Source organism: Pteropus medius, unplaced genomic scaffold (assembly GCF_902729225.1).
Source record: "Pteropus medius unplaced genomic scaffold, Ma_sr-lr_union100, whole genome shotgun sequence".
Classification (NCBI taxonomy): Eukaryota; Metazoa; Chordata; class Mammalia; order Chiroptera; family Pteropodidae; genus Pteropus; species Pteropus medius.
This window is the reverse complement of record NW_024354875.1, coordinates 21,367,031-21,391,673: the sequence shown is the minus strand read 5'-3', so window position 1 is coordinate 21,391,673 and position 24,643 is coordinate 21,367,031. Positions and strand designations below refer to the sequence as shown.

The window sequence follows — 24,643 nt, the reverse complement described above, 5'->3', positions numbered from 1 at the left end:
AAGAGGAGCAAGTCTGCAGAGGGAATAGTGCCAGATAGCTGGAACCCAGTTTGGGATATGCTGAGTTTAAAATGCCTGCTAGACACTGAAGTGGGGATGTCAAGTAAGCAATTGGTTTTATGGGTCTGGAGTTGAGAAGATAAGACTGGCCTGAAGATTAAAAAAAAAATCTAAAACCAAGAGCACATACAGATAATTTTAAAAGATATTGAATAGAGTTGCAGATTTAGCAATCACAGACTACCCAGTTAAATTGAATTGCAGGTAAACAACAAATAATTTTTGAGTATAAGTATGTTCCAAATATGACATGGGACATACATATATTAAAAATTAATTGCCGTTTAATTCCACTTTAACTGGGCTTTCTGTACTTTTACCTGACAACTCGACATTAAAGAAATAATCGTGGTGAGATGACCAGCTTCTTATAAATGTATTGCCAGCTCTTGCATTAGAAAGAGAAGTATAGGCCTATTTTCTAGTCCTTGTCTCTTAAAACTTCTATTCTATAGCTCTGCTGCCATCCCCATATACATCTCTGAATGGGTCACTCCCAGCTCTTTGCACCGATGTCTCCACTGCTTCTGATTGAACTGGGAAAGAAACCCAAACTTTGCTAGCCGAAACGATGTGTGAAAAAGATAAGAATAACTCTCTAGACTCCCTGCAAATGATAGTTATGTGAAAATAGTGGATTTGCCCAAATTTACTGTCTTTGAATGTGATTTTTATTTTCAAATGATTTTTAGAGTGTTTTCCTTTTGAATAAACGTTCATGTATTTCTCCTTTAGGGAAATGCTTCCAGGCAGTAGCCTAGATCATTTGTTGTATTTTTTCTAGGCAGTACTTTCATCACTTACTGTAAATGGGAAGGTTAAGAGGAGAGGAGATTGGACAGAGTCAGGCGCTACAGAGGCCACGAGCCCCATAGGATCTGCTAATTTGACAGTTTGAGGTTTTAGAGCATGTTCCTAAGAGAGCAATCACTGAGTTTTTGGGAAGAGGGGCAGGATCACCTAAATATAAGCCAGAGGCTGTTTAGTTCTTGCTTTACCTAAGTGTTGACCTGCTACCAAGTGATTAGTATTTGCTTCATTTTGACATTTGTAGGGGAAAGAAAGTATCTGGTAAATGAATAACTATAGGCATGGGCCATTAAAAATCTCAAATAGATATGGTCGAATGTATATAAAAAGTTTATTTTAATAATAAAACAAGAATTAATTTTCAAATGTAGATAGAAAACAGAACTAAACAGGAAAAAAAAGAAAATTTATAAACACAAAGAGTTATTATGTATCATTCCTTATTATTTATATCTGTGAGGCTTCTGCTGGATTTTCCATTGCTTTGGATTTATATGACTTAAATTTTTACAGCTGGTAGTCAAAATCTCAAGATTTATTCTTACATTGTTTAAGAAATTGAGATAATATTAGGATATGTTCATAAGTGATATGGAAATGCCACTTTTACTAAGGGACCTAAGAGTATCTAAATATTGTCTTGGCTCAGCTGTCTTGGCTCACTTCCAGTCTGAAAGGGGTTACTAAGGGAATATTTAGAAAAGGGAAGCAATGTAAAGCCAATTAATTTTCTTGTTACCTGGTACTTTAGCCCCAAATTGCATGGCAGAACTCTAATATACTCCCCTCTTCTAAACTGTTAATAATTAAATAGCCTAAGAATAAAGAAAGGGGGATTATGATAAACCAGAATCCAAGATCCTGACAATATTATACTATGGAAAGACCATGCAATACCTGGTAAAGTGAAGCCAGAGCGACAGAGCAGGGGACCTCTATCTCCAATATGTCATGGCTGCTCTGGCAAGTTCTAGGCAATAATATTGGAGTGACTGCTAAGTGAGGATATGGTGGAGAGTTTGTGGACAAAGGTGACTGGGTCTCTCCTCTGAGAAAGCAAGTCCTGCCCTTCCCACACTTGATATGAAAAGGGGTGGAAGATGGGACCATGGTCATGAGCCTTGTGCCTTTTGTGTTCTTTAAAAGCTGGACCCTTCCTAAAGCATGTGGGTCTCTTGGTTCTCTGGAATCTGAACAATACAAATCACTAAGCCTCTTACTTGGGAATCCAGTAAAAAGTAAAAGGGAGGGAAAAGATGAGTAGGAGTGTGAAACAGACAAGGAAAACTTTATTTCCATAGAAGCCAACCCTCTGCTATTTCTCAGGGGATGCTCCCTTGCCTTATCACATGGCTCTTAAATTCATTTGCTCTGATTGGCAAACCAGACTAACAAGGATCTGCTCTGTCCTGATTCTTCACTTTTTCTCCTCTGGAATAACTCCCCTTTTCTGTTGTTCTCTTCTGTTTTTTTTAGAGTAGGTATGTGAAGAGACCATTTCTTTGGAACTTTTAAATTAATCCCCTCAAGAATTCAAGGGTGAATCATTTCGAATGACTCAAGAGCTTGGCTTATTATTTTTTAAAAATTAAATTTGCCAGTGACTTAAGCATCCCAAATTAGATCAGTCTACTTTTTCATTAAACTTTTCACACCGAGAAAATGATTAGGATGCTCTAATTTTAAAAGTGAAACACATACATTTTCTCCTGATCTATTTTATCATCCTTATCTCATGACAAAGTAAAAGACGGAAATAGATGCCACATCTCTATATGTTGATTAAGTTTCTTAGAAATTTTTGTTCAAAGCCGTGATTTACCGAAATAAATACTCTGGTCAAAAACAGTATTAGATAACAATAGTATCCATCAGGATCTGAACAATGATCATTTTAATGCAAAATGTTCAGTTTCATGAATGCATGCTTATCCAAGAGATGATAATTTAGTAATCCACATTAGCACAGTTTTAAGGAACCAGACTGTTTTAAAACAGAGCCAAAATAGATGAGTTAAACAGTATTAACTCATCTCACAATTTTATCTGATGACACTTTCCTGGCCTATTCCCCTAGAAGTGTTTTTATTTTCTCCATCCCCATTATTATTGTTCAAGAGTAAAGATCTACTCTGTGAGCATTTGCCTGCTCCAATAATCATAGGGAGATAGCTTTCTCACTCAGCTTCTACTTTCAGTCTGTTGTATGTATTTCCAGAGAATAGACACACTGTAAATCTGAATAAAGAACAATTATATGATTAGCAGAAGATTCTTTACAGAATAATAAAATGCATGATTGAATGAGCATCTCTCCCTTTTTTTAAGCTTTCTTTTCTACAGCTGTTTTCTAGCTATAATATATTAGCTAAATTATATTAAAAGGCACTGCTTTTTTCCCCACAGAGAAGAAAATTGACTTTGTTGAAACAATTGGACCACTTTAAAAGTATTGATACTTATTGTGCCAAATCAAGATAAAGGTACTCCTTTATGATCGCTTTTTCTGAACTCTGCTTTGAATATTGCCATTATCATAAAGTTTTCATCACATTTCTTTATTATCTTTTTCATATCTATAGCATTTGTAGTGCTCTACCCTCTTATATTCCTGACATTGGGAATTTGAATTTTCTCTCTTTTTACTTTGATCAGTATAGCTGGAGTCTTATCAATTTTACTGATTTCTTTCAAATAAGTTTTTGTTTTATTGATTTTTCTCTGTTGTTTTTTCTTCAATTGTTTTCTGCTATTATCTTCATTATTTCCATCCTCTACTTACTTTGAATTTAATTTATTATTTTTCATCCTAGCTTCTTAAGTTGGTAACTTAGATTAAGAGTTAGCAAACTTTTTCTTAAAGGGTCAGATAATACATAGTTTAGGCTTGAGGGCCATATAGTCTTTGTTGCAACTACTTAATTCTGCCATTGAAGAGTAAAATCAGTCATAAATAATATATAAATAGGTGTTGCTGGTTCAGTAAAACTTTATTTTCAAATGGGCCAGCCTGTAGGCTGTAGTTTGCTGACCTTTTCTTAAACCATTCATTTAAGACCTTTCTTCTTTTCTAACACAAGCATTTACAGCTCTAAATTTCTTTCTTGGCAACTGCTTCAACTCATCTACAAATGATGCTATGTTGTGTTTTCAACTTGACGATGGAGCAATAGAAATTACCTTATAATTGTGTAATTATACTATTATAAAGTCATTACACTAAAGTGGGTGGTGTCAGGAGATAGAGGGAAAAATGAAAACCCAAAATAGGGCATCCAAGAGGTGTGAAATAATATTAAGTGTTATAACATGTGAATGGAATCCTAGAAGGAAAAGAGAGAGGATCAGATAGAAGAAAAATTTGAAGAGATATTGGTTGATAATTTTCCAAATATAATGAAAGACATCAAATCACCAATCACAGAGGTTCAGAGAAACCCAAGCAGGGTAATATTCACCTCCCAAGCCCACAGGGGTAGACGTATCATATACAAATTGATGAGATTTAAAGATAGAGAGTAGATCTTGAAGGCAGCATACATAAAATAGCCATATTACATATGTAAAAATAAAGGTAAGAATTACAGCAGACTTCTCATCAGGAACCATGCAAATCAGAAAATAATTAAGTAACACTTTACAGTACAGCAAGTATAAAACTGTCAAACTAGTATTCTGTACCACATAAAGTTATTTTTTAAAATGAAGAGAAATACAGACATTTTTAGATGAATGAAAACTGAGATAATTCATTATCTCTATATGTGCACTGCAAGAGAGATTAAAATCACTTTTTTTTTTTTTCAGACAGAATTAATACAATATCAGAGATTTGGATCCACACAGAGAAATAAAGATCTTTGGAAATAGCTAAAATAAAGATAAATATAAAAATGTATTTTCCTTAACCTTAATTACTCTAAAAGATTATTGACTCTCTAAAGTAAAAAAATAGTAGCAGTGCTCTGTGGGTTTCTAGCATATGTATAGATAAAATGTATGATATCCTTAGCACAAACAATGGGAAGGAGGAATCAGGAGTATACATTTGTTAGGTTTCTTATTTATATTGAAGGATTATAGTGTTATTTGAAGTTATATAGGGCTTAATTAAATAGACATAGTGTAGAACCAAGGACAACCACTAAATATTACAATATAAATTAAAATATTAAGTATAAATAAGAAGCCAATAATGTACATAAATTAAATAAAATATATTCAATTAAAAAACATGGTGATAAAATAGCAAAGGTGCCAAACATAGATCAAACAAATAGAAAGCAACATCAAGGTGGTAGATTTTATTTCAACCATATCAATAATGATATTAAATGTAAGTAGTTCAATATAGTAATTAAAAAATTGAGTATATCATATTGGGCAAAAATGCCAGAACTAAGTATATGCTGATGATAGGAAACTCATTTTCAATATAAGAAATGCATTTTAACTATAGAGATACAAATAGATTAAAAGTAAAAATGAAGGAAAAATTATACCATGCAAACACTAATCATAAGAAAGCTGGCATGGCTGTCTTAATAATAGACAATGCAGACTTCAGGAAATGGAATTTTGCAAGAGAAATTCCATAATGATAAAGAGATCATTTAACCATAAAGATACGATAATCTTAAATGTGTTTGCACCTAATCATAGAGCTTCAAAATACATGAAAATACAATGGATAGGACTGAAAGGAGAAACAGACAAATTCATAATTATATTTTGAGTCTTCAACTCTCCTCTCTGATAACTGATAGAATAAATAGGTCAAAAATTAGTGAAGATATATGAGATCTGAGAAATAATTTTAACAACCTTGACTTAGTTGACATGTAACATTTCAACCAACAACAGAACATACATTATTTTAAAGGGCATATAGAATGTTAATCAAAGTAAACCATATTCTGGGCCATAGAACAAACTTAGTAAATTTAAAAGAATTTAAAATATACAGAGTATTTTAACACAGTGGGAATAAATTAGAAATCAGCAACAAGAGTTTATATGAAAAACTCTCAAATATTTGGAAATTAGGCAACAAACTTCTAAATACTCATGGATAAAATAGAAGTCAAAAGATGAATTAGATAATATTTCTAATTGAAGGACATGAAAACACAACATATCAAAAATTGTGAAATATGCCTACTTAAAGTAGTTATCAGAGTGAAATTTATAAGAACAGCAAATAAACTCAAAGCAGACAGAAAGAAGGTAATAATAAAGGTAAGAAGAGAGGTCAGTGAAGTTGAAAAGAGAAAAACATTAAAGAAAATCAAGGAAACAAAACTATTTTATTTTTGATAAAGATCAATAAAGTTGATACACCTGTAGCTAGATTCACCAAGAAAAAGAGGGAATGTAAAAATTACCACTGTCAGAAGTGAAAGAGGAGTCATCACTACACACCTAAAATACATAAAAATAAAAATAAGGGAATATTTCAAACATCATTATGCTTACAATTAGGAAATTTAGGTATAACAACAAATTACTTGAAAAACACAAACTACCAAAGGCCACTCAAGGAATAATAGATAATCTGAACATGTACAATCACACACACATAATTCATTTCATAACTCAAAGCTTGAAAACGTCTATCAAAGAAGACTCTAATCATAGATGGCTTCACTGGTGAATTATATAAAAAATTTGGAGAAGAAATAATGTATATTCTACAAAAACTCTTTCAGAATATGGAAGTGGAAGGAACACTTTTCAGCTCATTTTTTGTAAGATCAGCATTACACTGAGACTAAAACTAGTTACAGACCTTTCAATGAAAGAAACTACAGACTAATATCTATCATGGAGATGCAAAAGTCCTCAACAAAATTTATCAAATTGAATCCAAAAATATATACATCATGACCAAGTGGAGTTTATCCTGGGAATACAAGGCTGGTTCAACATTCAAAGATTTAATTTTACAATTCACCATTTCAGCAGACTAAAGAAGAAAAACCATACGACAACATCAATACATGCATAAGAAAAAGATGTCAATACTAAACATCTGTGATAAAAACTCTCATCAAACTAGGAATAGAAGTGAACTTCCTTAACATAACAAAGAGGTTCTTCAAAAAACTCACAACTAACATTACACTTACCTGTGAAAGACTGGAGCATCTCATTAAGAGTGGGAACAAGGGAAGAATGTCTGCGCTTACCATTTCTAATCAATACTGCTTTGAAAGTCCTAGCCAATGCATTATGACGAGAAAAATATGTAAAAGCCATATGGGTTGGACAGGAATGAATAAAACTTCTTTATTCACAGATGTTTTGATTTTATATATAGACAATACTAAAGAATCTCCAAAATGGTATTGGAACATAAGTTCTAGTTCAAGTTCAAGTTCAAGGTTGCAAAATACATGGTTAATGTTAAAAAATCAATTGTATTTTTATATAGTAATGGTGAAAAATTAGAAATTGGAAAAAAGGAGCCGTTTACAATAGCACATAAAAATTCATGAAATACTGAGATATAAATTTAATAAAATATATGGAAAATCTATATATTGAAAACTATGAAATATAGTTGAAAAAAATTTAAAGAAGACCTAAGTAAACTATACAGAATCAAAGACTAGATGTTAATATATTGGTTACCTCCAAATTCAGTGTAATCCTAATCAATGTCTCAGGAATTTTGCAGAATTCACCAAGCTATTTTTAAAACTTATATGGAAAGGCAAGTGAACTAGAATTACACAATCAATTTTGAAAATGAACAAAGTTGGAATCTCAAACTGCCTGAAATCAAGACTTATAAACATATAGTAATTAAGACAGTACTGTATTGGCAGAAGAAGAGGCACTTTGATTAATGTAATAGAATAGAGAAACCAGAAATAGATTCACACATACATGATCAATTGTTCTTTTTGTTAACACAGGTATAAAGGCAATTCAATAGAGAAATGATAGTCTTTTCAACAAATGATGCTGGAATAAGCAGAAAAAAAGAACATAACAGGCTTTGCCTGTCTATAATTGTTAACTCAGATGTAAAAATAAAATCTAAAACTATAAAAACTTCTAATAAGAAATAGAAGAATATCTTTGATCTTGGTTTAGACAACATTTCTTAGATGACAGCACCAAAAGCACAATTTATAAAAGAAAATACTGATGAATTGAAATTCATCAAAATTAATACCTTATATCCTTTGAAAGATGCTGTTAAGAGAATGAAAAGACAAGATGCAGACTGGAAGATAATATATGCAAGACACATATTTGATAAAGCATTTGAATCAGGATATATAAAGAATTTTCAGGACGCAATAATAAGGAAACAAAGAATCTAATAGGAAGTGGGCAAAAGATTTGAACAGATATAAAGAAGGTATATGAATGGAAGAAAGCACACCAAAAATGCTCAGAATCATTAGTCATTGAGGAAATACATTTTTAGAAAACAATGACATGCCACTGCACATCTATTGGAATGACCTAAAAACACCCAACACCCCAAAACAACAGACAAAGATGACGGTACCAAGTATTGGCTAGAATGCTGGAAGTCTCATACATTACTGGTGGCATTTAAAATGATATACGGCTACTTTGAAAAATACGTAGGTAATTTTATATAAAGTTTAACATATACTTTCTATAAAACATAGTAATCCGACTCCTAGATATTTAACAAAGAGAAGTGAAATGTATTTTACATAAAAATCTGTATATTAATACTTATGACAGGCTTATTCCTAATCGGCAAAACCTGGGGAAAAAAAGTCCTTTAACTTGTGAATGGATCAACAAACCATTGTACATTCATTCAATGAACTGTTGATCTATGCAACAATATGAATGAATCTCAAATGCTTTAAGGAAAATGACAGAAGCTAGAATCAACAGGCTACATTTGTCTTTCATTCTGGAGAAGACAAAGATATAGAAACAGAAAACAACCATTGCTTGCCAGGGACTGGGATGGTGAGAGGAGTTGTCTAAAAGGGTGTATGAGGAAATTTGGGGGGAAGGGTGATTGAACTGCAGTTGTGAAATCTCATAAGACTGTGTACTAAAAAAAGATGAATATTACCATATGTAAATTATATGTCAATACACTTGACTCTCCTTCCCAAACTGGAGGGCGTATGTGTGCACTAAGAACTCTTACATAAATCGAGAATTTAGCAGATAATGTTTCAAATTGGTTAATCAAGAACGACAATATATTTTCAGGGAAAGTATTAAGATAATGTCCTAAAGAACAACAACAATAATAGTTAAAAGTGGGTACCTCTGAGAAGTGGGACTTAGGTAGATATGGGTCACTAGACATGCTTTATATTGTAATTCTTCCTATACTATTTTTTTTCATGTGCATTTATAATATTGATTAAACACAAATAAAAATATTTAAAATTACAAATAATTGATTTACTTTTGTTATATAGCTTCTATGTAAACAAGGGATTTCTGTACATATTAAATTGTGTTTTACTTATATCATCTTCAGTCTGTAAAATGACATAAAGTAGTGAGAAATGAAATCAAAATAGGATAAGTTAGGCTATGTTTTGTTCATTAGCATGGAGTAGTAATTTCTTCTCTTAGCAAAGAAAATGACAACTTAGGGACATTATCCATACATAGATAAAACCCTTTGTAAATGCAGCATTACTCACCTGCTTGTTTAGGTAAAAGCATTTGGTTCAACTTGAAAGGTCATTTATCACCTACAAGGGAGCACTTATGGGCTGTTTTGGACTCTTTTAGTTGGTTTACTATAGCATTAAGCTTGCTTATGGAGAATTTTGCTTGAATCTGCAGTCTATATATGGGCTCATTAATGCATTAACAAACCTCATTTTGCTGAGTAAGATCAGAGGTACCCCTTGTTCAGTACAGTGTCATGCACACAGTGGGCAGTAAGCATTTTCTTGATTGTTTTCTACACATTCAGAGAAAGTCACTATGCTGGTTTTGACCCTCTTTTAAGACAAATTAAAAGATGAGATGAAAAGTTATAGAAAGATCATCAGGCTAGTCTAGTCTGTTTATATCTTAGAGATCAGATAAGTTACCAGTGTAAAGACGGGAGTCATTCTGTGATACTCAGTGTCTGAATTTTCAGGGACAGCTGTGCATTCAAACATGCTAGCCTGTTTTTAGACTATGGATTCCATTTCTCTATTGACATGTTTGTCTTTTCCAAATTTATTTGTCAAACTCAAGAAATAATTGGTTGAGAAGTGAAATGAATGAATATAGTAACCAATATGAGAGTTAACATTCTAGATACTCCTAGTCTTTGATTATACTCAAATGCCAAATTTTTGTTTTTGTTTTTAAATTTTTCCTTATCAAAACTAGGTATTTTGTTTTGGAGCTGCTGATTTTATCACCATAGCGTGACAGTATCACTATCAAACAAAAGTTCTTCAAACCCAAAAAGAACTGTCAGAAACACAGAAAATTATTTTTAAGGACTGAAGTTGGGGCCTTGAATGTTGAGCTTTCAATTGTTTGTAACAGCAGTAGTTTAATTTTTAGCTGTAAGTTTTTGTTTTTTTTTAATGTCTACTGTGTGTCAAAATTTTATTAAAATATCTTTTAATTACATAAAAACTTCAGGAGATAGGAATTATTATCTGTACTTCCCCAGTGCTTAGTCACATTTAGAGAGGTGGAGTCACTTCTGGGACCACTTGATTGGTTTGCAGTGGCTCAGGATTTCGACAGATTCATAGTCTTCTAAAGCACAGGATCCTAGAACTACATCTTGCTGAATTCCAACAATATTGAACTCAATGAACACAGCTACAAATATAAGGTCGTTGTCTCTCTACTATTGTTTTTTGTTCTGTATTGCTTTTTACTAGCTCCTCACAAGAGAATCTGCAAAACTCAGGACAACCTGCCTTAGATTTGCCTTTTGTTCTGGCTAATGTCAATTCTTTGAGACTTCTCTGAAGTCCTCCAACTTCTTTTTACATTTCTTCACTTTTATGTCCTGAAATATATTTGTATAGCTGCAAGGAAATCAGTTATTTTGTTTAATGATGCTTTGGTAAACAAAAGGAAAACATAATTCTGGAAGAATCCATGTAATCTACCTTCTAAAGCAGCTATGATAATCCTGGAAGTCTGAGAATTATATTTTTAAAAAATTATGGCTTTAAAAATTTTGTTTCCCACTCAACTCCTACTCCACCCATCTTCTTTGAGTGGAGGGCAGGCAATGCTGCCTTTTTTTATGTTTGCACTTCAGAGTATCTAAGCCAAACCTTTGAGTCTTGGGGTCATTCTTGGAAAGAGGCCTAGTTGGAATCAGCCTTTAAAAAACTTTGCATTGATATCACTTGCCCTCCTCTTCCCCTTTCAACTCTTCACTTGCTACTCTATTTTTAGTTAGATGAGCTTCTTACTTTGGATAGTTTCCTTTTATTTCTAGATTAATAATTATCTATTCCTTACCATATCTGATCGTATAAATGAATAGCTGTGGATCGTGATAGAAATTTCTGACAAGTGAGCCCCTGAGAACTCTTGAGGACTTTAACTTTTCAATTTTCTTTGCTACTTTCATTCTAAACTTGAAACAGTTTTTTTCTCTTTTTCTATCTGCATATTCTTTTAGCCCTGTTGTTTGACGATTGCTGATTACTTTTTCCCTTTACTGATTATTTTTAATCGCCTTCTTTAAATAAGTCAGAGCTTGATTAGTTTTTAAAACCTTATGTTTTTATCATTAACTTTTTGTATTTTATTCTTTCTTTCTCAAATAGATTGACTATGTCATGTGTGGCTGTTCTCCTTTTATTACTAATTCTCTGTGATCCTCTCCCATTTGGTTTCTATCTTCTCTACTTCATGGAGATTAAAAATATAAAACTAAACTTCTATGCCTTACTGGACCTCCCAACTATGAACGCAGAGTATTCACTTCAATCCTTATCAGACTGATACAATATGGTCCTGAATAGTTTTTGTTATAAACTCTGATTCTAGAACAGCAACTTCTTTGTTCTCTGGGTATGTAATCATTGAGATTGCTCTTTCTGATGCTACTTGGTGGCTATTGATGCATTTGTTTCTAGTCTCATAGAACTTTTGAATAGTTAGGGATCATCTAATTGAATTCTTTCTTGGACAGGTAAGTTGAGGACAAAAGCCTCAAAGGCCATGTTAATAGAACCAGGATGAGAAACCCAGATCTGCAGACATGAACCCTAAATGCACCAGACTGGATCAGAACTCTGGCACGTTTCTTTTCTTTACTAAAGTTCATTTCTCCACACAACAGAGTAGCAATATCTGTTTATCCCTACAAGATGTTTCTGGAAATTGTATCTTTCAGGAGTTGGTTATAATTGGTAATAATTTCCCATGGAAACAATATTAAAATAATGTGGTATGTTACTGATGAAGAGTTTATCATCAAGTAAATTATAGATTTCACAAGCAAGATATTGAACGTAGGTCTGTAGTAATCTAAAAGTTGTACCTCATCCCTGAAGTCCCATAAAATAGATCTAAATATACAGGTTGATTGAATACAGTGTTAAGCTCTGTACCCCAGTACCAGTGGAGGTATTGCAGGATGAATTTCTTGTGTGAACTCATTGAGTTGAGCCCAGAAGGCCCAGCAGCCCATTCCCTAAGCGGGGAAGTTCTCTGTTAGCTACATAACTTACCTGCCATTATTAGCTTTTTTTGTGGCTTGGGATGGGTAGCTATTATTCAGCTTTTTTCACTTTTCCAGAATATCCCACCTTGAGTGAAAATAGCACTTTGGAAAATTGCCTTTTCCATTTTAGAGAACATTCCTATGTGGATGGTGGCCATCGATTAGGAACAAAACAAAATACAGAAACAGGTTGGAACTCGATCTCCACTCTCTGATGCACAGTCAACCTGAGATTAACAATTTGTAGCATAAAAAGACAAAATAAATGTAGCATTATAAAATACAATTATGTTTTTCAACATTTGAAATTTTAAAAAGATAACCTGGGTCTTGGTAGAGAGTCAGTCCTTAATTCTGAGATTTATTTCCTTCCTTCTTTGATTGGTATTATAATAATATCATTTTTTTTTTTGAAATGATGGTAATAGAAGGTGCTTTTTTTTTTTTGTTTCTCTCTCTCCAGTGTTCTTCCTTGGGAAAGCAAAACTTTAGTGCAACCCTTGGTTGAGAGTCCCAAACAATTTTTGAAATTGAATTGGTAGGTGAAATTCCCAAATCTGGTAACTGCTGCTATCAAGTACGGCATCACGTGAAGATCAACATAAGAGCTATATGGCCAACAGGACCTAAATTAGTAGGCAAATTGTAATAAATATTAAGGGCTTGTTATTTTTTCTTATAATTTGGAAAGAATTCGCTGGCTGTATTTGGATAGCTGGAATCTTTTGGTGCAAGCAAGACATTTTTCTTAATAAATTTTGATTTACCAGGCAGTGGCTTTCAAAGCCATTTCCCCAGGCCAGAGCAGTGGTATTCAAGGGGATTGGAGAGCAGAGGGCCATTTTTCCAATGAAAACGTACATTCGAATCACCACTAGGTTGATTTGTTTCTAGACACCCTATACATTTTATTTCAAAATCTTAAATAAGAGAAAACTAATGGTGTGTGATTTTTATGTTTATTTTAAGGAGATATGGGTTTTAAAAATGCTTGAGAGAAGCTACTCAGGAATTGAAGATATTCTGTAAAAAGTAGCCCGAGTCCTCTCTCTGTTGTCACTAGATGGTGCCTGGGTGAGCCGGGAAAGCGTCCACAGATTAAGTCTCTCTCCGGCATGTAAGGGGCAAAACCAGCCAGAAGCTGATAGGGGTTGGAATTCACTCATGCCAATGCCCAGCTGAAAACCTGGGGGTTCTGGAAACCCCAGGGAGGGCCTGCAAACCGCTCAGGTGAAGAAGAGGTGAAAGCCCTGAGCCCTGCATAGCGGGAGGGCGCTCGGCCCCAACCTACAATGCCAGGGCTGGTGGCCAAACCTTCCCAGCCAGCCGTAGAGTCCAGGGGGCCCTACGAGGGCAGTGTCTTATACAGCGAGATGCCTGTTTGCACCGGCAACAGAGTTCCATCTCAGGGATGGATGGATGTAACAAGAACTCGTTGGCAATGAGGAGCCAAGTTAGTGCCCATACATTTCATCTCCATGATGAGGTATTTCCCCACTGTCAAGTGGGTAAGGCCTGCAGTGGTTTCCCCAGGCTGGTGGAGGCGGGCTGGAGGGTCTTTGAGACCTGCTGAGAGGATGGGGTAGGGCTGGCACTCTGATTGAGGGAGGGGAGGGGGTTGGGGTTGATGAGGAACAATTGTGCTCCTAAATACTCACTAGGAAGAAGCCTTCCCTGCTTGCCTCTGCCCCCGACTGCAGCTATATTAAGCAGTGCTTGGCCTCTGTATCCCAACACACATGTGCACATCCCTTACTTGGTTCAGCACACTATCATGATGTCTTTTAATTCCACATCACCTTTAGGGATTTTTTCCTACCTCCCTTTCTTAGCTCTTACCATAGTATTTGACATGTAGTAAATATTTGTGATGGTTAATTTTACATGTCAGCTTGTCCACAGTAGCCAGATGTTTGGTCAAACACCAGTCTGATTGTTACCATGAAGTTATTTTTAGTATGAGATTAACATTTTAATCAGTAGTTTTGAGTAAAGTAGATTATATTCCATAATTGAGTGGGCCTCATCAAATCAGTTGAAGGCCTTAAGAAGAAAACAAACTGAGATTCCCTAAAGAAGAGGAAATTCTGTCTCTAAACTGCCTTTAGATTTGAGTTGCAACATCAGCTCTTCCCTGGGGCTCCAGCCTGCTTGTTTACCCTACAGATTGTTGAATTGTCATCCTCTACAATCCAATGAACCAATTTCTTAAAATAAATCTTTTTTTCTTTTTCTAGATATAGATATAGATAAGATAAGATAGATAGCTATAGATGTATCTATCTTATCTATATCTATATCTTATCTATATCTATATCTTATCTATATCTGTCATCATATGCATTTTTTTTTTTAAGATTCCACATGTAAGTAAAATTGTGTGGTGTTTGTTTTTTTCTGTCTGATTTATTTCACTTAGCATAATGCCCTCAAGACTCATTTATGTTGCAAATGGCAAGATTTTATTCCTTCTTATGACTGAATAATATTCTATTAGATAGAAGTATAGATTCTCCTTATCTGTCATTTCACTTTCGGCAGTTTCAGTTACTTGCAGTCAACTGTAAGTCATTTTTAAATGAAAAATTTCAGAAATAAATAATTCATAAGTTTTAAATCCATGCTGTGTATACTACCCACCGGTTAGTCTCTGAGTAGCTGTCTCCGTTATCAAATTGGTTATCAGAGCAAGAGAGAAATCACAATCACATAACTTTTAGTACAGTATGTTGTTATAATCATTCTATTTTATTATTAATTATAGTTGTTACTTTCATACTGTCCCTAATTTATAAATTAAACTTTATCATAGGTACTCATGTGTAGGAAAAAAAACATAGTATAATATAGGGTTCAGTCCTATCCATAGTTTCAAGCATCCACTATGGGTCATGGAACATTTTCCCTGCAGATAAAGAGGGACTGTTTTACCAAATTTTATTCATCCATTCATCCGTTGATGAACACTTAGGTTGTTTCTGTACTTGGCTATTGTAAATAATGCTTTAGTGAATATGGGGTGCATATATCTTTTCAAGTTAGTGTTTTTATTTTCTTCAGATAAATACTCAGAAGGTAAATTGCTGGATCATATGGTAGTTCTATTTTTAATTTTTCGAGGAATCTCTATACTGTTTTTTATAGAGTCTGCACTAAGGTACATTCTCATCAGCAACGCACAAGGTTTCCTTTTGTTCACATCCTTGCCAACACTTATTTTTTGTCTTTTTGATAATAGCCATCTAGCAGGTGTGAGATTATATCTCATTGTAGTTTTTATTTGCATTTCCCTGATGTAAATTCTTTAAATTCTTTAAAATTGTAATATTCTATGAATAATGATTTAAAAAATATACATATATAGATATATATGTATATTAAAATCTGGGAACTTACCATACAGTAATTCACTTACCTGTCAAAGAGATTTATGTATTATCTCACACTACAATCAAATTCCGTGTGAGTTTAAGGACTGAGTATAAAAACAAGTCATAAAGTAGAAGGAAATATTTAACATTTAAAAAATATCTGGGTGACAATTTTCCAAGCTTGAGGACAAAGGAATAAAGTGCTAAGTAAAAGACTATTAATCCAGAGGAAATATTTGAAAAAAGTAAAAGTATTATTTTTTTCAAAAACAGTGAAGATGGTACGTTAGGAAAAACCAAATAAACATGAAAGTGGGAAAAGTTACATGTAACACGTATGACAAAGGACTTCTAGCTTTACTTTAAAAAGAGCTCTTTCAAATTGAGAAGAAAAATTTTAAGATTCATTCAAGAGAGAAAAGCATGGAAAAAAAATTCACCCAAGAAGATATCTAGAGGAAATATTAAAAAAAAAAAAAAGTTTGACCTCCATTAGTAGGGAAATGCAAATTAAAATAAGATGCAACTTTTATGTATCATATTAAGATTTTAGTGATACTATTTAATGCTGACAAATGCATTTTAACACAGATATTTTCATACAGGGCCAGTGGAAATCTTAATCCGTATAGCTTTTCTCGAAGGCTATTTGATAACACCTGTCAAGATTGTCTGATGTTACAAAATAGACTTTAAAACAAAGGCTATCACAAGAGACAAAAAAAGAACCCAGTAATCTTACTTCTGGGTATTTATCTGAAGAAATGCAAAATGCTACTCCGAAGGGACATGTTAATCCATATGTTCATTGCAACATTATTTACAATAGCCAAGATATAGAAGCAACTTGGGTGTCCATCAATGGGTGAATGGATAAAAAAGAGGCGGTACATATATTCAATGGAATATTACTCAGCCATAAAAAAGAATGAACTCTTGATATCTGCCACAACATGGATGAACCTAGAGGCTATTGTGCTGAGTGGAGTAAGTCAGGCAGAGAAAGACAAATGCCATATGCTTTCACTTACATGTGGAATCTAAAGAAAAAAATAAAACAGAAACAAGCTCATAGATACAGAGAACATTTTGATGGTTGCCGAATGGGAGGGGTGTTAGGAGGGATGGGGAAAAAGGGGAAGGATTTAGATTCAAATTGGTGATTACAAAATAGCCATGGGATGTAAAGCATAACATAAAGAATATAATCAATACTATTGTAATAATTATGTATGGTGTCAGATGGGTACTAGATTTATTGGAGTGATCACTTTGTGAGTTATATAAATGTCTAATAACCATGCTGTATACCTGAAACTAATACAATATTGTATGCCAACTATAATTGAAACATAAAAAAATATTTAAAAAAAGAATGATGTTATAATTATACTTCTGGGACTCTAGCCTAGGAAATTAATTTGGTTAAAGATTCATCCACAAAGATACTCAACGGTGTTATTAATTGCAAAAACTGAAAACAACTTAAATGCCTGAAAGTAAGGAAATACTATATAACCTGCTCATTTTCAATAACAGCAGATCTGTAAATGCCATCAAATGACTATAAAGAGATTATAAAGCTCATAGGTAATGCTGAAAAAATAAAAAAGCAGCACTTAAAATTGTTTGTAGATAGAATTCAGCTATGAAAAATTAATATGGAAAAGAAAACCGGAAGAGAATATACCACAATGAGAATTGTTATAGGGTTTTGAAAAGATTTTTATTTGTTTATGGTGACATTGGTTAATGAAATCCAATAAGTTTCAGCTGTACACTTTAAAAGTAAGGCATATATATATTTACACTGTATGTTCACTTCCCATCATTAGATTTCTTTCTGTCACCACATATTTGACCCCTTTACGCCATCTTCCTCCTCCTCCCCCACCTCCTACCCTCTAGTTATAGGGTTTTGAGTCTTTTTATGAGTTTGGCTACTTTTTATTCATCTATTCTTTGCAGTTTTCTACAATTTTTAATTTAATACATGTTTATTGGGTTCTTCTTCTAGGCCATACCCTACTCTAGATGTTGAGGATATAATAGCAGATAAAACAGGAAAAGATCCCTGTCTTCGTGGCATTTTCATTCTAGTAGGGCTGATACAAAAAGTAAGCTAATTACGGATTGCAATAAGTACCAGGAAGAATGGTGAGCAGATCCTTTGTCAAGGGTAGTCTGTGAAGATTTGTCTTGGTGACATATGAACTGAGACCTGAAGAATTAGAAGGAAAGAAAAAGCATGACAGGCAAAGGGAACAGCCAGAGCAAGTGCCGTGAGGTGGGAAAGAACTTGTTATTTAGAGCTATAAAAAGGAGATCAGTGTGTCCGAGGAGCTGAGTTATAAGAAATGAGATTCGAGAAGTAGGAAGAACCCATTAGGTCATAATAATGATTGTGGATTTTATTTTATTCTAAATGTAATCAGAATCTATTGAGTATTGCTCTTCTTCTAAACAGAAGACAATAAAATATTTCAAGATAGAGAGAACAGTTTGATGAGGAACCACTTAGGCTGCACATGAAAAAAAGAAAAAAAACTTCTTAAATTCAGTAAGAATTATATGCAAGGGCAACAGAAGGAATGTAACCTGTGATTAGGGACACTCATTTCTTTGACATGATGCTTTTTAGAGTGAGAGACCCTAAACAGGGTCGTTTTCTTCCTTACATGGCTATAGTCAAAGTCTAAAGTTGTTATCATGTATATATTGTGATTGAGAGATTGGGCAAGAGTCTGAATGTCTAGCCCAACTAAGAAAGGCTGTGAACTCTCCCTCTACTTCCCTGTATTATTGTGCTGATGTTGGAAAGAACATTAGATTCTCATATGATCAATATAGGACAAGATAAATAATCTTTAATATTGACCAGTGAGTTTTGTTGGATTATAAACTGGTAGGATCCTCTCACCCACTGAAATATCAGTTTGTAAATTTGGGGTGCAAACCTGACCTTCTTCGGGTTATCATAATTCTAACCTTAGCTTTTTCTTTTTATCTATCTTAGATAAAGTAACCCAAAAGTTACTTATATTGAGAAATGAGATGTGAGCTCAGAGCAGCCGAGGGCTGTAAAACTGGAGGGGTCTTTAGGAATCTTCTAATCTATTTCCTGACCTTATGATATTTCAGATGAGGAATCTAAGATGTGGAGAGGTTGAGTCTTAGGTGATTTATGGTAGAGGTGGTGAGCTGAACCCTCAGGTTTTATGTAGTGCTGCTTTTGGACTGAAGACATTCAATATGGCTAGTACTACAATCCAAAATGTGCTAGACTCTTCCTAAATTGAACCCTGTAGTTGGAAAGGAGAGCAGTTCTCCGGGACAGAATCCCTTCAGTTAGGGTGGTTCCATCCCTTCTCAGGTAGAAGAATGAAGTCCTCTTGAACAGGGAACATAATTGCCACTTTGCACAAAGGGACAATTTTCCTTTGTGCTGGGTATATTTCTGTATTTTTGGAGTTCTGAATTTCCTTGGATATAGCCTGGCAAATAGAATTTCTAAAAGTTGAATCTCTATTGAAAGCTCATTTGGCCCAAAAGTTTGCATTTATATTGCCCATATTTTTAATGCTATTTTCTCCCTCTATTCTGTTTTTCCTTAGTATTAAGGAAGAAAAATGCTTTTAAATGACCACATGACAAGATAATAAAGTTTTGAAAGGAATAGAAAAGGAAAACAGATCTTTGTCTGATTTCCTTTGCCCCTCCCTGTCTGCCTTTGCCTCACATACACTATTACTTTTTGTCCCTGCTTCTTTCATGTTGCTGTACTTTTCATATGCAGCACACTGATGAGTTTGGAATGTTGCTTTGTTAACTCAAAAGCCTGCAACTGATGAAAAAATTGCATATTCAACAAGTCAAATTTAAGAGTTTTCTGAAATTAAAAAAAATATTTTGTGTTTAATAGCCTGCTCTAAAATTCGGGAAATTGAATCAACTAATGCCTTGAAAAGAGGAAAGCACATGTGCCAGAAATTAATGTAACATACTGGTCAACCGATATTTTATCATATAGAACCAAAATGTGGGACACCTAGGAAATATAAAACCAACTTATTGAAAATTATATCTAATTCAAAATTATTAATATTTCTCAAGTAAATATTTGACTTTTTAATAACATGTAAATGCAAATTGATAATTTTTTTGTAGTCTGATAGTTTTCTCATTTCTGGACACCAGAGTGTGCTTGCCACCACATGTAAATATGGGTGAAAATTTATTTTCTGATGGATTAGGGATGTGCACATCCTTTGGTTTCATGAGGGTAACAGATGTCTTGTGGGTAACAGATGTCTTGGCTTTTACAGACTAATTGACAATTGGGGGAAAGGGGATAATTAAAGGGGTGGGAGGAGACACAGGGAAAGTTCAGTCTTCCTTATGGGGAAAAATCTAATAGAGCTCCTTATTACGGGTAATTACCTCCTTCTTCAACTTCATTTGCTATCTCTTTCCTTATGACTCAAGTACAATATAATGGGAAAGTACAAAATAAAGAAATATCAGGCTGGACTACTGTGTGCTAACAACCAGATTTATCCTGTCATGGAATAGTGTAGGATAACCGACTCATTTAAAAGCAGTTTTTAAAAAAACAAAATATGAAAGCATAAGTCTTATCAGTCATCGCAGCTTATATTTTAATTGGCAGCACAAGGATTCTATGTTGAGGATGGTTGACATAAATCTTGTTTAATTATATACCCAATGTGACCATAAAGTGCATTGGTGGGGAATGAAAAATGCAAGACTGAATATGCTGTATGTTAGATATATATCTTTGGCTTTTTAGCTTGTTGTTTGTTTTCTGTCAGTGCTATAGTACTGCCAGTTGACCTGGAATAAATGAGAACATTTAGCAGATGTTTGAAGGCATTATCAACAAATTTTCAATTTTGTCAGTGTTTTCCATTGTGCAGCATTTAAAGTAAGGTGTCATTTACTGTGTCTTAACTGTATTACTTAGGTCTATATTACTCTTTCTGATTGATAACCTTTAAAGTAAAGGAAATTTTTATGGCCTGTTAATCAGTGAGCATTCATATTATTTCTCGATGAGAACTATTATGGATCATTTTTATAAGGAGCTACTAGAGAGAAAGTACCAGGTTAGGTACTTAGAAACTTACACTTAACACAAAACTCAGACAACCTGAAAGGTAAGATTATTTATGCTTAATACAAGACACATGCTATTAACTTTTATTGGACCACCTGTATCTTCAGCAAATAGGTTGGTAGAATTTGTTTAAAAATATCAACTGATTTAAAAGGTAATTAGGACAATTCAGATAAAGATCTCAATTGTTAATTATTAATATCTTTCTCCTGTCTTAGAATTACATTTTATTTACAATTATTAGAAACTGGTGAGGTGGAAGAATGGCTTCTGTACCCATTTTTTTTTTTTTTTTAAATATCAGTTTTGGTAGGATAAAAACAACATTGCTTGAGTAGTCTAATGACCACATTAATTCAGTCACTTGATCTTTTTGAGCCTCATTTAATTATCTATAAAATGGAGATAGTGATAGGTGACTCCCACAGTTTAACTAGGAATTATACGCAATGGTAAACACATGAGAAGCTAACATATGTTTAGTTGTTGAGTACTTTATAGTTATCTTCACTCAGTGGGTCCATTTTCTTTAGTTGCCTTGGTTTCTAGACTAGGCTTCTCTGGAAATAGAAAACTTAAGAAGACTCCAACGAGGAGTCGAGTAGCAAATGGTCTGAGATGGTGTGTCAGCAGAGTTATTCTTCCCAACTCAGCCCCTTAAAATATGAGATCGAAGAATGACTACAATGGAGTCAGTTTCTTAATGTCAAAGAATTTTCCATATTTTGTAATTGTGAAAATCAATAAATTGTAAATTCATGGATTTATAAATGTTGGCACCACATGAGACTTCAAGATTTCTGTACCCACTGCCCTCCCCCAGTTTATTTCCCATTTTCAGAGGAAGGCACCGAGACCCTGTAAGGTGAAATATCTTCTAATAGTCAATCAGCAAGTGAGTGACAGAGCTAGGACCAGGAACTTCATCTTTTCCTGAACTTTATCTGGACCATCACCAGACACCATTCTGCTGTGTGACTGTCTGGGTTTTAGCCTGAACCATTAAAAGAATGAGAACATTGAACTCACTGGGAAAAGCAGTCAGACATGCATTTCTTTGTTATGCCTTTTAAATCTTTTAAATGGTCTGTGTGCCTTAGTTCATTCAGTCATTCCTTTATGAATTACAAATATATTTTGATTATTTACATAGAACAACCAGCTTTATCCTCTCCAGTAGAAGACATAGTCATTAATATTAACATAGTATTTGCTATGTACCAGGCGTTGTTTTGAGGACTTTACACAGATTAACTAATTTATTTTTTACAATAATACTACGAGGAGGATATTCTTCTTATCTTTCATATAAGGAAATGGAGGCACAGAGGGGCCAAGTAATGCCCAAGATTACAAAGCCAGTATAACCAGGATTTGAAGGTCTTTGTTAGGTTGGAATTGGAAGATACTAGGGAGAGAGAGCTTTCACTTTCAAAAGATATCTGAGTGGATGGATCCTTATTATATAAACTGTCTTTTATGCAAGAAAACTGACTTAAAATTTACATCACCTAGATTTTATATATCAACTTCGACTGGATTCCAATCAATCTAGATTATAAGATTCTACTCTAGCACATAAATATCAACATCAGGGTATGTTTATTTATATTGATTGCCATTGGAATAGAAGAGTGAGCTATTATGCTTGATCCAATGTTGATAACAAAACAGTATTTTATTTTATGATTGTATTTCTTTTAACACATAGAAATAAAAATGTTTGAGGATGATATTTTACTGGTCAAGAAAAATTATCAAAAAAGAGATAATTTCTATTAATTAATATGTAATTTGTTCTTTCTTACTCATCCAGTTATACAGGAATATTGTTCATATTTGCTTTTGTATTGGTGTTTGAAGTTGAGTATAAAAATTGCCATTTATGTATCAAATATTTTACAGGTATAAAATCAGCTGAAATTTAACTAGTAATTTAAAGACTTTAACTTGAGAAAAAATGATTGTATGGTAAAATTTTGGACATTCAGATAATTGTAGGTGGCAGTTATGTTTTAAGAAGTTCATTAAAGTAATACAAAAAGCTTACCCCATTTGAGAACAATATGATTAAACAAAATTTAAGTAAATTGCCTACAACTACTGAACTTTTCACGCTGACAGATATTTCACATTAGACCAGAAGTACTGCACCACTTTGAACATGTGAGTTAATGAGGGGTGTGTGTGTGTGTGTGTGTGTGTGTGTGTGTGTGGAGTGATAAGTGGAGAATGTGGAGGAAACTTATGAAAAGAACAGATTAAATTTAGCAAAGTCTAATTTTTGAAAGTTTTATTACTCTAGATATATGAAATTTTACAATTGATGTTTTGCTTTATTGAATACATGTATTCATTAAAGAAAATTGCTGATAGATCATGGTCTATGTTCAGAAAAACCTCTCATTCTAAGATGCTTTCCTTATTGAAGAAGGAGACGTGTAATGGCTCATCAGTGTCTTAAAGGTACCATGACAATAACAATAATGTTAAAATATCACAGAATATACAACATGTTAAGAATCGTATTATTTTTTATTAGAGCTGTGAATATCAATGGTTAGGTTTGTATTTAGCACATTCACTTAGAAGTTTAAAGGAGAAAGGGTAAACGAAAATAATACACTGCACTGTTTGGTTACACTGCGCTGTGACCACATTAAATGTTCTACAAGTGATGCCAGATAGTACTCCATGGTTGCCGTGTTACTGTATCCTAGTGTTTCATAGAATCTATTGATTTAGGAATGAACTGATCAAGCTTAAGAAGGAGGGATTTAGACCAGAGATGAGAAAATTGTTTTAAAATGTAATAGCAACTGAATAAATTCACAAAAATACAAGCAAAGTAAATGATGATCGGGCAACCTGTTTAACAAAACACATGACTGAGGGAGGAACAACATTAGCATGTGTTTATCCAGTGCTGTTTATTTAAATCCTCCCTCAATTTTCATGAGATTGAATTTCTGCACTCAAATATTATAAAATAAATTTGCATGATATCTTTTGTACCTTAAAGCTTTTTGCCTTTTACTTTCCAGGATTGAAGTGTGTATGTCTTTTGTGTGACTCTTCAAACTTCACCTGCCAAACCGAAGGAGCATGCTGGGCTTCAGTTATGCTAACCAATGGAAAAGAACAGGTGACCAAGTCCTGTGTCTCTCTCCCAGAATTAAATGCTCAAGTCTTCTGTCATAGCTCTAACAATGTCACCAAAACTGAATGCTGCTTCACAGATTTCTGCAATAACATAACACTACACCTTCCAACAGGTAAGGGGTTTACCTTTGTTCATTCCAATTTAATTTTATTCTTGGGAAATCATAAACATGATGGAAATTAACCTAGTTTATGTTTTAAATAAGAAAACTTGTTTTACAGTTCTCTCACTTTTTTTTGTGAGGAAGGGACTGGAAATATTCTCTAGAGCCTCGCTAAGGTTTTTTTGTTTTGTTTTTTAAATTGCACAAGACTGTCAAACCATTGACATCATCATTACAATTCTGAAGAAATTTGTCCACATGAAATGTATTTTTGGAAGTGATTAATGGACCTAAAGTAAAATGTATATTTTTAAAGGAAGTACGTTGG

The 24,643-nt window shown here is 33.6% G+C and overlaps 1 protein-coding gene across 2 annotated transcripts in view; it reads left to right on the top strand.

Annotated features, from left to right (window-relative positions):
- Positions 1 to 24,643, top strand: part of ACVR1C (activin A receptor type 1C) — a 68,642-nt gene that overhangs the window by 3,349 nt on the left and 40,650 nt on the right. For both annotated transcript variants that reach the window (XM_039855436.1, XM_039855435.1), the window contains exon 2: positions 24,094 to 24,324. In XM_039855436.1, the coding sequence (XP_039711370.1) occupies positions 24,094 to 24,324 (231 nt within the window). The remainder of the gene's footprint in view (positions 1 to 24,093; positions 24,325 to 24,643) is intronic.